This window comes from Ptychodera flava, chromosome 19 (genome assembly GCF_041260155.1).
Source record: "Ptychodera flava strain L36383 chromosome 19, AS_Pfla_20210202, whole genome shotgun sequence".
In the NCBI taxonomy this organism is placed as follows: Eukaryota; Metazoa; Hemichordata; class Enteropneusta; family Ptychoderidae; genus Ptychodera; species Ptychodera flava.
This window is the reverse complement of record NC_091946.1, coordinates 31104822-31119105: the sequence shown is the minus strand read 5'-3', so window position 1 is coordinate 31119105 and position 14284 is coordinate 31104822. Positions and strand designations below refer to the sequence as shown.

The window sequence follows — 14284 nt, the reverse complement described above, 5'->3', positions numbered from 1 at the left end:
ATTTCATGATCATCATATCAGGGATGGGAACAATATTGCCCATGATTATAATTTCTATAGCATCACAAAACCTCCCTTGTTCTGAAATTAAAACATCTTCATCTTCAGTATATTAGTTTTGGGAATACTTAACCATGCAGTGACAGATAACGATACTGTAATATTATGGCGCGAGCAGAGGCATGTCTTTAGTTTGAACCCCAAGGTGCTGCCTTTCAATGCTTCAGAGAAATTATTGTAAGATGAAAGTACAGCACTGGAGGATTCTATTGCAAGTTCTCCATCAAAGTTCAATAGCATTTGCAAAGGGACAATAGTTGTGGTTTTTGAAAAGTATTTTCATCAGTTTTGTCCTAGAAAATAGCAGTTTCTCCCTGTTCACCCTGTGCGAACACATCACACTGTACACAATACATGCAATTTTCTTGTCGACAAATAAATTCCCATCCAGACTCAGAATTCATTTGTCAACAATAACACTCCAGATGTGGCACATACAATACATTGTACACAGAGTGTGTTTACAAGTTGAATTCTTGGCATTTTTCTACTACAGTACTCTGGAGTAGAACAAGCAACAGTAGAGTATTTAAAACTAACAGGAAAGACATACATCTATTGATTAGTAACACTGCACTTTTTGAACATCACAGACAGGCTGCGGGTATCAGGTTTTCATATTTTTGACCAATTTGAACATTCTCCTCATCTGCATTATGTATTTGATGGATAATTACACTGAAAACTCTCTTCATTCACCAAGCAATCTATCTCCAACATAATAACACACAAACTCCATAGGCATTCCACTGTCTATGCACTGACTAGCGATTTAAAATTCTTTAAAAGGTCTCATTTGAATAAAATGACAGCCGCTTTACTCTAATTGAAGTATTTCTGTTGCCTGATCATTGCAAAAATATTCTGGTTTCAAATTAAAATACCAGATAATCAATAACAACTGTGTCATATTAAATCCTGGAGAGTGACTTGCCCTAGGGAATCATTACTGTTTGTTTAAAATCTAAAGTATAATGTTAATGGCTTCTCCATTGTTGCGCGACTTGCAATACGTTCATACTGAATATGTAGTTGCGTGCAAAATCGTTTTTTGTACAATATTAGTAACAAGCACCTCTCACCTATAATTGTCTCTTTATTTTGGAATTATTTTTTCTGATGATGGTATAAATTCACTGGAGATCACGATTTTGGCTGATTAGGAAGATGGAAAATTCGTGATTTGGTGGTATTTTCCGCAGGGACTGAGTTCTGTCTTGGAAGGCATCAGCGAGGGTGATGTACCTCAGTGATCGAACAATGTGAAAACCAGGTCAAGGAGATAGTGTGTTTACAATGGGTAAATACTGCTGACTTGAACTATGTGAAATGTGGTTTGGCTTGCAAATGTCTGATTGCTTGTAAAGTCTTAATCTCATATACCGGCCATAGTTCGTCCTTGACAAAACGGACCCACCCAAATCAAAAATTTTTTTTTCACAAAGCTTTGAAACCTAATTTCTTTTTCACACTTCAATATTTTTATCAAACACCTGCAGAAGCACGTGAGTGAATTGCTAAGAAAACTATTACCAAAATCTCTAAAAAGCTGACAGAATGCAGCAAGCTGTCTTATCCATTTGAATTCTGTAATCCGTATTTCCTGTGACAGTAGTTAAACTGTCACACAGAAATTATTTGGGTTAAACCAATATTTGCTATAAAAGGATGCATGTACAAGTATAATGTGAAAGGAACAAAATTAGAATTTATGTCAAATGTGTACAGACTGCCTTCACAAAATAATATTTTTTTAATATTTCACACAAAGATTTGAAATTCCGTCCACAGCAACATCGGTGATGCAACTGAAAATAAACATGGAAACATTGCAATGTGGAGTACTGTGGTACACATTCCTGTTTAAGCCTCTTTCATCAAGAGTGTATTTCTTAAAACATTATAAGCACTTGTCAGTCAGTGCCTTTAGGAAGCGAAAATGTTTATTTGTGCCAAATAGTATTTGCGTCAGCTAACAAACTTACACCACAAGTTTCTGGTAAAATTACCGTCTCAGAAAATTGCACTGTGATAATTGCAGAGGTTACTTGCATGTGTAACAGGGATGTGAACTTTGCCATTTTGCTACTTCAGCACTCTGTATTTTGTTACATGAGGTTCTTCAAATATTAAGAGAGACTAATCAGCTTTAATTAGCAATTAGCAGAAAGTATTTGCAATGATTGATGCGTCCTACATGTAATTGTAGGCGCTGCCCTGAAGGCACCCTTTCGTTCCAGCACCCCCTGTTCAACCAGGAACATTCCTGGCTGTCTGTTTTAATGCAGTCGCATTGATTTGCTTTCAGTGAATTTGAGCGTTTTATCGCATTATCTTGCTGCAACCCTGCTTCACCTTGGACTTGTTGTCATGGAAATGAAAGTGGCTGAGGCAGTCTGTTATTTGGATATTAATTCAGTACTTTTGATCGCCAACTAGATTTTTGTCAAAATTTTCACTCCTTTTAGTGCTGTAATTTTTCCCACCAAAATTTCAGTGCACCAATTACCACATTTTGTGAATTTTTCCAAAATACTTTTCATAATTTTGGACCGAATGGACATAACATTTCATGGGCCACCATTTTTTATCAAAATTTTGGCAAAAATCTGAAAAAAATTGACTTGGGTTTATTTTATAAAGGCTACAAAAATTAGATTAGTTGGTGCATTACTTTGGTATATGCTTTGTCCAATATGTGTGTACATTCTACAGTTCCATGGATTTACCTTATCAACACACATCAATAAAACATATACAAATGGCTACCCTAAAACCACCCACCTACTAAAATCAAATCATAAATAACACAATCATGGCAAGGTCAAGGGGAGACCTATTTGCTCAGAGAGGCATAAATAATAAAAATAGCTGAATTGCCATGAATTAATCAAAAGCAGGAACGATGTGTCTGTAACAGAAATGGCCATACTTGAATACACCAATACATTGTAGTACCATTGGTACGTCCATCTGTAATATTTAACTTTCTTCCAAAGTTTATTCCCCACTCTTTACACATTTGTCAGTTGATACAGATAGCTTTAATGTAAAAGAATTCATACATGTCCACACTGCTTGTGCATGCAATTCAATATTTTGATTCACATTATAGATTTCATTTAGGTGTACTGCATTTCATTTTTGAAATCAGAGTTTTACATTTATAAGAAAACTGAAACTATTCATAAACAGTGTTTTTGCTAATTACTTGGGACCCAAAGTCATGTTATTGTGTTCCGTTTGGTACATTAATGCAATAATATTGGCTAGCAGTCAACGGAAATGTTACTACTGCACTCTCACAATTTACACCAGAGTTTGTTAACCTCAGACAAAACACCGAGAAAACTCCAGTATCTACAATGTCTGTTGTGAGAAACATTGAAAAGGTGCTCCCATCTAAAAGCAACATCCATTAAAATGTTTTGCACATGATAATAATCACCGCGGGTTTTTGGCAAGATGGACAGAGTGAGACTATAATTGCTCAGTGTCTGTGCGTTGTCTGTGACGGAACCTAATATTTCTCATCCACTGCATACCTATAATGGAGCACTCAGCTTCAAAATAGAAATGTCTGCTTTGACAGGCAAATATTGGAATGGCCAATTTCAATTAATATTTAGATTAATATTTCCCTTTTCTTCATGATACATACATTTGTGGAGTATTTACGGTTCCATTAGCTGCATCGTTAGATTTATTTTCCAGCCTTTTTGTTCCGCTTGTAAAAGAGTTTCTCATACCCACTCCAAGGAGCATATCAGAATGCAAGTATTTCAATTTATTAATACTACAGCCTGTATACGTGTGTGTGTGTATATATGTGTGTGTGTGTATGTGTGTGTGCAATACCCACATTTTTTGACGATTTTTGGATTTGAATTCATTTTTCAACGATAACATGTCATATGGCACACAATCACTGTGTATTTCGACATATTTTCAGGAAAAGAATATGAAAATTTAGTAGTTTCATAGAATGCAAGGGATGGAAGTGTTATCAAACGTTCAGGTATTGTACGGTACCTTCACTTATGATGACAAGATAATTTCTCATATCTTTTGCACATTGTTCTACAATAATTATCAATATACTCCAACAATTTAGTTATCCAATAAATGATTGAAGTCACTCTAACATACATGCATACAACATTCATAATGAAGTAAAAACATAAAATTATTTCATACTTTTATGTACTAAAGTGCCTACTCTATAGCAACACTGCTAGAATTGCTGTGTAAGCACATTTCTGTACTCAGATTCATCAAAACTGATGTCACAGACAGAAGTATCATAATATTTGATCAGCAGATCACACACACCAGCTCTGAAAGCTATTGTACATGTACATGTAAACTATCATCTGCCTATACACAGACCTTCAATTTTTTAGAATTCTCTCTGCTACTGGAAAGGAAAGGTTCATTGAAATGCAATGAACCAGACAGGGGAAAGTGGCCGATGAAGTAGCTAGTTGGACAATGTCTCACTACTTGACAGGATGTTGGAATTTGTCAGCAGAGAGTAAATGACCAACCTGACCAGACAAGTTTGATGATGATGATAATGATGATGACTTCCGACCAAAATGATGGTCAGTTTGGTCACGCTAATGGTGGGGTCAGTTTGGCCACATGGACTGACATGGACACTAGAGTGATTACTTGAACCATGGAGGTAGTCTCTTCCTACCTCCATGCTTGAACCATAATGGTCATTTGGGTCACTCTAACCCCTATGACGGTCAAAAAGGTCAATCCTCATCCAAAACAACATTGGCAGTAACCATATTAATTCATTTGTCTATTGAATACATTTTTCAAAGTTATAATCGGTTTCCTTTTAACTTTTGCCATACAGTTGATTTTATTAACTATGTTTTTTGCATTCAGAACTCTTAACCCTTTGAGTGCTGTATTTTTTCCCACCAAAATTTTAGTGCAACATTTTACCGATTTTTATGAACTTTTCTGTAATTTTTCTGAACACAATATTTCATCAGCCACAGTTTTTTATCAAAATTTTGGCAAAAATCTGACAAAAATTGACTGAGGTATATTGTATACAGGCGACAAAAATTGACTTTGGCACTCAAAGGGTTAATGTGTTTGAGGGAGATGTATAGCTGTTGACAAGAAAAGCTCCCTCCAACTATAATATAAATACAAAGGTCAGGATTTTACATTTTGTGTATCCCTCACTTGTAGCCATTGGTCTCTGGTTTACAAACATTTAATAGGTTGTTTGTAAACAATAACATATTACAGAGCATGAATTTTGATTAATTTATTTTGTATACAAGATGTATAATGTATTAATATAAAACTTACTAAGGTAATATTGTTCACTGTGTTCTCCACAGTAAGAAAAATCAGAGGGATGATCAATTTACATGACAATTTAAATTTGAATATTCATTTGTTGTGAAAATTTATTCTTTTATACTGTGATTGACATATGCATGGATCACTTGAAAAAACAGAGGGGTGGCCCACCCTTCAAACTTACCTAAGTGGAGAACCTTGTATACTTTATACATTGCCTTTAAGTATCAAAAAGTACACAAATAACATGGGGTAAAACTAACAAGCATTTTACAAAAGCTAAAATGTCAAAACCCTTTACACCGAACATTGCACAATAAAGTAACTTATGTGTTATTCTGTAATTGAATTATGACATGTAGGAGAGTGGTTGTGTTTTAATAAACTGAACTACTGCCAAACAAAGCCCACTGAACAATACCTCTCCCTGAATACCAACGCTGGCTTTTATTCAGCTGTCATACGTCACAGTTGATCACTGCATACATAGATATACCGCAGTATTTTATTACAATACAAGGTAATAGGATACTCCTTGAAGACTGCCAGTCACAAAGCATTTACTTGTTTTGATATTTTCTCTCTACACATGGCGGCATACATGGCGTAAGCATGTGTTGCGGCTTGTCGCCTCTTTTGAAACACAAAACTTCTGTTCCTTTTTCAGGTTAAAACAGTTCCTGTTTTAAATGTAATCTTCTTTTCAATAACAGGATTCCATTGCACACCTTCCACGTTTAATTTTGTTGAAAGTATATTCAATGGACTTGCAGAATTTGGTTCTTTCACATAACAAAACTGTGTGTTTTGTACTGATGACTTTTAATTTCATGTCATTTCCAGTTTTGACTTCAATCATTGTTATCTAAAATTCTCTGCCACAAAACAAGGCAACGATTATTTTCGAGATTTTGGACTCATTTCTTTCATATTCACTAACCAGTATTTTCCCCATGATACACATATCCCATGTGCAAATTCTAAAATAAAATTTCTATGTAGATTTTAATTAATGTTCTGAAAACCCAATCATCATGGGATTAACCATGAATTTCTGACTTGCAAAAACTGAGAAATTCTGGTCAAAAGCAAAAGCTGAGTGACAAGGACACGGTAAATTATAAATCAGTCATGGCATGGAATATCTCCCCAAAGAATTACCATCAATTTTAAGTATACTTTTGATTCGTACGACATCAACATAAGGTGACCATCTGTCAACGTTTCAGCATTTCTCAGCATCCTGTCCACATTTCACATTCAGTTACTGTACCCACGCATCCATTTCAATTACGAAACTCAGGCGTCTACCTGAACTTAACTGTGACTTGCGCCGAACTTTACGAGGCACGGTGTGAGATAGTCCCGATAACAACCGTAAATTGTCATTCCTTGCGCGCAATACACACAGCACGAATGAGTAACCATTGCAATGAGACAGAAAACATCACAGCTGGTGTATATTCTATGGAACTACACATGTGAAGGAAAAACTATTCACTGTGGATGTATACTTCTGTTGATCCATCTGGTCTGATGAATGTTTTCCTTTGGTGGATAGAGGACTACGTTTTCAAATGTCCGACAATATCATTCACATAATTCATAAAAGAAAGAATTGGAACATAAGTGTGCTTCAGTACCTTTTAAAATTTAACTCGTATGGTAAATTTTCAACTATGCATTAAGGTGGATAAAAATTGGCATTTTCTGAGTTCAGCCACAAAGCAATGATAATATTACACATTAAAGAACTGCACAGACCATCTATCTCTTCAGTTCAAAACAGAATTTAATTTTAAAAAGTACACATTTTACAAAAGAAGCTGGCAAGCTTAGCTAAAACAGCCAGCATATAATTTTTATTTTCTTGGCTACATAAGAAATAGGCCAAACCTGAATTTCAATCGTTCATCCAACCATTTAGACATGAAAGCTCCATCCGAAACAGGAAGGAGGGGGTGCGATATTAGCAAACAGGAAGCTTGAAAGGATTAGGAGATCAGAAAAGGGGATTGAGGTGTCTGCAAGCAGGAACACAGGCAGTACTTGTTTTAATCCAGAAATCCCAATGATTATAAATACTTAGCCTGTATACACCCTCATAGAAGACACCCACCACACATATGTATAATCACACAATCACTACAAATCTTGGTATTAGCTACATCCATTTTGCACTCAAGACCAGTATTTTTTACTGCAAAACTGTCAGCCAGGCTATAGACGACATTGTGATTCCTGACAAACCAATCAGATATTGACTGGGTTCTAGTTTAACAAGAGGACATACAAAACATTAACAGCAAATTTGTTTGAAAAATGCGGGTAGAAAGAGTCTTTTCATTGCTCTGAGGGAGATAACCTGTATAGTAAGTAAGGGGCAAACCTGGCATACTTCAAATACAACTATCACAGCATCAGTAACAACATTCAATCATCGGAATGGGTTTTCAAACCAATATTTCCATCATGATTGATTTGATTTCCCGTCGTGACCTTTGACCCCTGACCCCTTTCAATCATCTCTCATAATCCTCTTATCTTCACCATTAACTTGTCAGGACATCACTATTTTTCTCCGTCGTCTCCCATTAACTTCCAGTCTTTAAAGAAATGATCTCGTCCTGTTCAGAGTTTATGTACCATGCCGGGCCAAATGAGTTCATCATAAAATTGAGATTTCGGTGGACAGTTCCATAGTTCCATCAATGATGGATTGCTCAACTCAACTGCAGGTCAGGTGACCTCACTGTATAACCTTTGACCCCACTTACAAAGTACTACTGTGTAAACACACGTGGTGATAATTTTCTTTGCAACTTAGTTTTCTTACTTACCACTCTCCTGTTTCAAATCAGAAAGCATATCCCAATGACATCAAAATTTATGGATCAATTTATTGAGGAAGTTAAAACCAAACACAACCTACTTTCCAATTCTACCGTTTTTCATTGATCTACTGTGGAGTCAGTCTGAAACATGCTCTCTACGAAATGAAAACTGTGAACACATAATTTTGCAAACCAAGCACAATTTTCATTGTTTGTCAGTAGGAACCCCTGCATCTAGTGTATTACACTATTAAAAGGCGACAAAAGATAAAACAACTTGGAAACCTGAGGAACATACAAACCTACTCACATCGAAAAATCATTACGGCCACAACTCAAATCCACAATTCATGCCAACTCTGAAATTAAACCCATTTGATTTCTTTATGTTTACTCACGCAGGCGTGTTTAGATATGATTATGATTTCAATATTTTAAATATTGGATTAGTATTGATTCTGGACCAAGATAAAGCTGGTACATGCAATCTCTACAGATTTACAGCAAGTACAATGATATTGCATTAGCAACCACTTTGATTTTCATATGTTTTTCACAGAAAACAGGATATTAGAATATAAAGTCTTTCAGTGACATTTTTCTCAACAATGGAAAGCTAGCGATTACAGAAGATCAGAAACGCTATTCCGGACAGAAAGATAATATCCAGGGCAAGCACAGATGAATGGCCGAACTGTGTATATATCACAATGGAAACTAATCATTGAAAGATAAATACTGCACTATGAAGTACATGCTGGAATCAGTCCGTGCTATGTTCATGATACATACAACAGCCGCACAGTAGCTCACCCCTGAACTGGGTGATCATGGGACCATCTGGCTCAATAAATCATGGACTGGCCTTCACCCCTATCCGCGGTCCCTCTTTTCCCTGATACAATACAGGAATACTTCAGAACTGTGTGTCTATTGTAATGAAGAAATCTGAAGAGAATAGCCGAAAGCCTCAGAGAAACTCAACTCATTCATGTTTTTCTTTCCGACAAAAACAATTTGCATAACTATCTGACTGGTTACATACTGACCAGCTCTTGTATGTTTGTAGTGCTTTAAAGAACAATGCAAAATATTCTCTCTTTCATAGAGACCCTTTAACTTGACGGTGATATGCAGCCATCAAAGGAGAGTGATTATATTCAAATTGGGTCCATTGTTATGCAAACGCCCCTCCCCCTTGCACCAGTAACTATGAGACCATCTGTTTGTCAGAGATAAAAAACTTATTTTCAGATATTTTCCGCCTTGAGAATCCTTGGAAGTTAAAATAAAATTCTGGAGGTTGCTGCAGCTTTCACAGGAAGGCCGCCACCCAGCCTCACATGTGCAGTTCAACATCTGTGTCTGTCTGTGTATGTGTGAAAATGATAACAGAATTCCAGGGGTGCTAGAGTCGTGAGAAATATTATCAGCTTGAGTCTTTCCATCGTTACCTGCATTATTCAGATTATTTGATATTGAATATCAAGTCAACAAATAACCTATACCGAGAGCCAAAGCTCTTCCAGAATTTTAATTTACCACCTTGGTTCACCGAGTCCTTCACAGAAATCTGTTTTGCAGCAATGTTGCCCTCCGGCACTTATTTATTTTCAATAACTCTGGTCTGAAACGAGGTTATCTTTGCATTTTGTGTTTACTTAGTAATGAGGGAGGCTACCTGTAGGTCTCAAAATTTGAATAGAGAAAAAACTATTTTTGGATATGCTGAGAGATAATATCTCAGCTGGGCATTTATATAGCTCATGGAGTTGTCCTCGATTCAAAAAATAAGTACAATATAAAACTTTCACTGTTTCACAATGTACTATAAATATAGGAGGTGCCGTAAAGTGTGAAAGTAAACATAAATTGAAATTTTTTATAATATTAGAGAATATCAAAACTTGCTTGAATCAAACTGATTTGACTTCATTAGATATCCTATATTATCATTTGAGAAAAAAAAGTCATGCAGAACCAACTTTGGATTTTTTGTCAGACTATGTCAAACAAACCTGATGCATCTACCTGGGCAGTGTTAGTGCTACCCAGCAGCGCTATTATTGCTGCATGCTCAACTCTGCAATCTCCATGACGACATCCAGCAGAGTAACCGACACGTCTACCACCGGAGCATTTTAAAACATCCGACCATCAAGCAGTCGGTGTGAAAGAAAACTGTCGGCGGGTGGGCTGGAATTGTTTCGGCTTTGATCATACTTCCTCCACATTGTCAAAACTTGCAATTGTCCCGAACACCACACAAAGACTTTCCAGATTGCTGATTAAACAGGGTTGAATCATTCACACTCGAAAAACTACAAGAGACGTGATCACTTTGACAAAATTTTGCCAGAGAAATCTTACTAACTCAATCACTTGAAATGATGATTTCGTACTGCAGGGGCTTTTACTGTTCCCAATTTTCCTGACTGACCTTTGACTTCATTTGTGTACAGTATGACCTTTGACTTACTAGTATCTGCTGAAAGTTAGCCTGACTGCAATGGATATTCTACGGACATGATGATTTAATATTGCAATAGATGGAAACAAGAAAAACGAAAATGTTTCACCTGATCATAATACAAAATATTGCCTTCAAACCATAAAAAGTTTTTATGCTGTCAAGGCTAAAGTTATCAGTTTTGGATATTTTCTGGCCTGGCCATCTGTCAAAACTTACAAAGAAACAGACTATTTGGTAACATTATATGCGATTTTGCAAAAACTCCACAATACCCATTCACTGCATGGGTAAACTGTCACATGGACCAATCACTATACACACACATATTGACGTAAGCAAGCAAGGCTACACAACTTGCATACATGTATATAATTTCAAAACAAAGTTTAAAACCCAGATAAGAGTGTGTAATCAGCTTTGTATGAATGATAATTTTCAAATTTTAAAGTAAAAAAGTTTTGCCACAATAGCATTTCCAAAAGCTAGACACTGCATACTGTTAAGAGATATCCTTGTGAAGTGGTACTATGCTACAGCTTTCTCTACATGTACATTATCGTCCTGTTTTTTATTATCTTAGAAAAGTGTTCTTATTCCTGCTATGGACTGGGTTGAGTTACAGATGTTTATAGCTCATATTTTTCATTAATACTATTATTACAAATACATGGGACGTACTCAATCACTAATGTCTATACGCTGTGATGCACACATTGTGAATAACAAGAAAACTATGTTGAATTATTTCAAAATTAGAACATTTTCAAGTTCAGCGCGGTAATGTAGTATAAATACACAATCCATCAAGTGAATTACAATCAGTTTGAAAAAGAATTTCTTAAAATTAATGTGTTTCATTTTGATTCGAATCCTCAAGTTCAAAATCTCTTTGACAACTGGTTATTTGGTTAAAGCATGAATAATGTAAACATGGACAGTACACAAGGACTGGACAACATGAATCAGCAAATCCTGTATTGTGCTCAACCACACACACAGACACTGTACTGCACTTGTTCTCACTTTGTTATGCACTCCTAATGTGGAAATACTAAGCAATAATTTACCACAGTTCCAGGTTTCAATCCTGATTTTGATACAAAAGATTGACAGAAACTATCAAAATTATCTTTTGAGGAAAATTGTGTTCCATCTCGATCAAAATCATCTTTTTGGCAAAAAATGTTCTGCTGACCAACGCCTTACAACTCATGTGACCGTGTTTGTTAATAAATTCCAGCAACAAAAATAGTAATCCTTGGTGCATGTACATGTACATATTTTTGTCACAGTCACGGGATATTTTTAGGATTATGTTTACTTGACATTTGTCCAAAGAACATCATCCTTGCTCACCGTATAATCCCCCTGGATGTTGTATCTTCAGTCGGCTAAGCAGGGAGTCGTGATTCCGATATATAGGATAACAATGCAGTTAATCACGCAGTTGTTGCGTCTATGAAATTAATTCAGTCATGGTAAAAGGGAAAGGGTCTAAGCAATACATCTAATCTGGATGTACAGATGTATACAGTGCTTGATGGCAAACACTATGGACATATACAATGTATATCACTTCAAAATTGCAAAAAATTCTAAGTTGTAGGCAAATTACATTCATAACGATTGCTAAGGCATATTGTAAGTGGTAAGCAGTTATATTTTATTGAGAATGCTCAGTTATACACAAGTTATCCCTGAATCCTGTCTCTTGCAGAACTTTCACTTTTTTGTCAATTGTGTATAAAACAACTGTTACTTGTATCCATGTTAGCACTTGTGTACTTGTGTATTAATAGATCACAATGAGGCAAATGCAATACCATTACTATTATTATGAGTTATATATATATCCTTGCATAATAAAGGACAAACTAGTTGTCACGCCATGTAAAAGTCCATTACGTACTCTCCGACAGATACCGAGCGCACTGCTTCACTTTGTACACCTGCAATTAATGCCATCATCATCAACTTTGAAACCATTTCAGAGGTGATACCTTCTACAGAGCATCATTCCAAAATTCACACATTTTTCAAGTAACATGCTGTAAACTACATCATGATTAAGATAACCCTTTTTAAAATCAGGCACATGGTCATCAGCTAAGGTGTTCAACATATAGCAAAGAAGACTTAGAGTTTATGAATTACAATTTGCTGGAAATTCTGAGTGGACTAGTGAGGGATCATCTGTTTTCCTCTTATACATAAAGTCACGGTTTCTCCTTTGTGTTGGGACAGTCATCAAGTATTATGACTTCAAAAAGTTCACAGTAAATTCAAAGTGATCACTTCCATTATGGACTCTCGTTTTCTTGTTGTTATGCTTCAACCACATGGCAGTGCCTTGTTAAATATTGTCCATAATTGGCATAAATAACTTATCAGCACTACCACACAAGTTGACTCAAAAAATTCAACGCAACCCTTGCCAAATTAATACATTGTGGTCCAAGTTTAAACGATATCTGGTTCTACCGGTTTACCATGGATGTAAAAAATTTTTTACATCCATGGGTTTACCAACTCGCAGGGTGTGTGCCAGTGTTAGGACACTTCTGTGCAAGCCCCGGGGGCGCAAGCCACATTTACACCACTCACAGACTATGCACATTTGGCGGATAAATCAGCCAAGTCCACATGGGTCCTTCAGAATTGTGTATTAAATGGTACGTGCGCGCATTAATTAAATTATCTGTGCTTCCAGGTGTCCAATACACAAGAGACCCGAGATTTCCTTTGTTGACGGGAATATGTGCCTCGTAAACCGCGATATATGCAGAAAGACGTCCCCAGCCGGTTGACACAGGATGCGAGTCTCACCTGAAAAAGCTGAACTTAATTCTCAGAGGATACAACATAGGTTTATACTTACTTGCCAATCACTTCGCATAATTCATAAACATCTTGGAATAAGAGGTCGTCATCTGCCATCTTGGATACTTTGATTTCCTACGATGAAATGCACTTCTACCGACTGTTTATTTCAATATTTGTTCTGTCACTCTATTAGCTTAATTAAGCTTAGGGGAAGAAGAGAGTTACCCACAAATTATGGCTGTTCGTAGTAAACTCGCTCCAGCCGGCCGACAAGCTACACCCCGCGTTACACAATCACCATAGGTCCATGAACGCGCGATCGTTACGAATACCACATTACACACGTCTCCAGTCACATCAGTAACCCACATACGCTCGAAGTCCTGCGAAATATTTTCGGAGAGTCCAATTTCAGAGTGTTTCCAGAAGGTCAAATATCGTCGGTGCACCACCGGGAACCAATGTATGACAATGGGCGCATGCGTGGGCACTACCTTTCAACTGCACGATGGGTAATGACTAATCTAAGAGACCCCTTATCTCATCGAAAAAGTCTGGCTATGGATTGTCAGAGTAAAAACCTTGGAAGTACTCAACATGTGTGAATAGCAATAAATATTCATACTTACAGTTACTTGTGCTTGTTACCTCTCCTCTTTTGAAGGTCTTTTTTACCTGCGCATTCTCTTTAACTTTTTCTTGCTTTTCCTAGAGCTCCACACAAAAACTACCGGAAGCCAAGACTCTTGGTATAACTATT

General features: G+C 36.5%; 1 protein-coding gene across 4 annotated transcripts in view; it reads right to left on the bottom strand.

Moving 5' to 3' along the window:
* Positions 1-14030, bottom strand: part of LOC139119261 (peripheral plasma membrane protein CASK-like) — a 144924-nt gene extending 130894 nt beyond the window's left edge. The window contains exon 1 of one of the 4 annotated variants that reach the window (XM_070682968.1): positions 13580-14030. In XM_070682968.1, coding sequence (XP_070539069.1) covers positions 13580-13638 — 59 coding nt within the window. In that variant the 5' untranslated portion in view covers positions 13639-14030. The remainder of the gene's footprint in view (positions 1-13579) is intronic. The other 3 variants (XM_070682970.1, XM_070682966.1, XM_070682969.1) reach the window with 3 other exon arrangements.
* Positions 14031-14284: the final 254 nt, after the last annotated feature.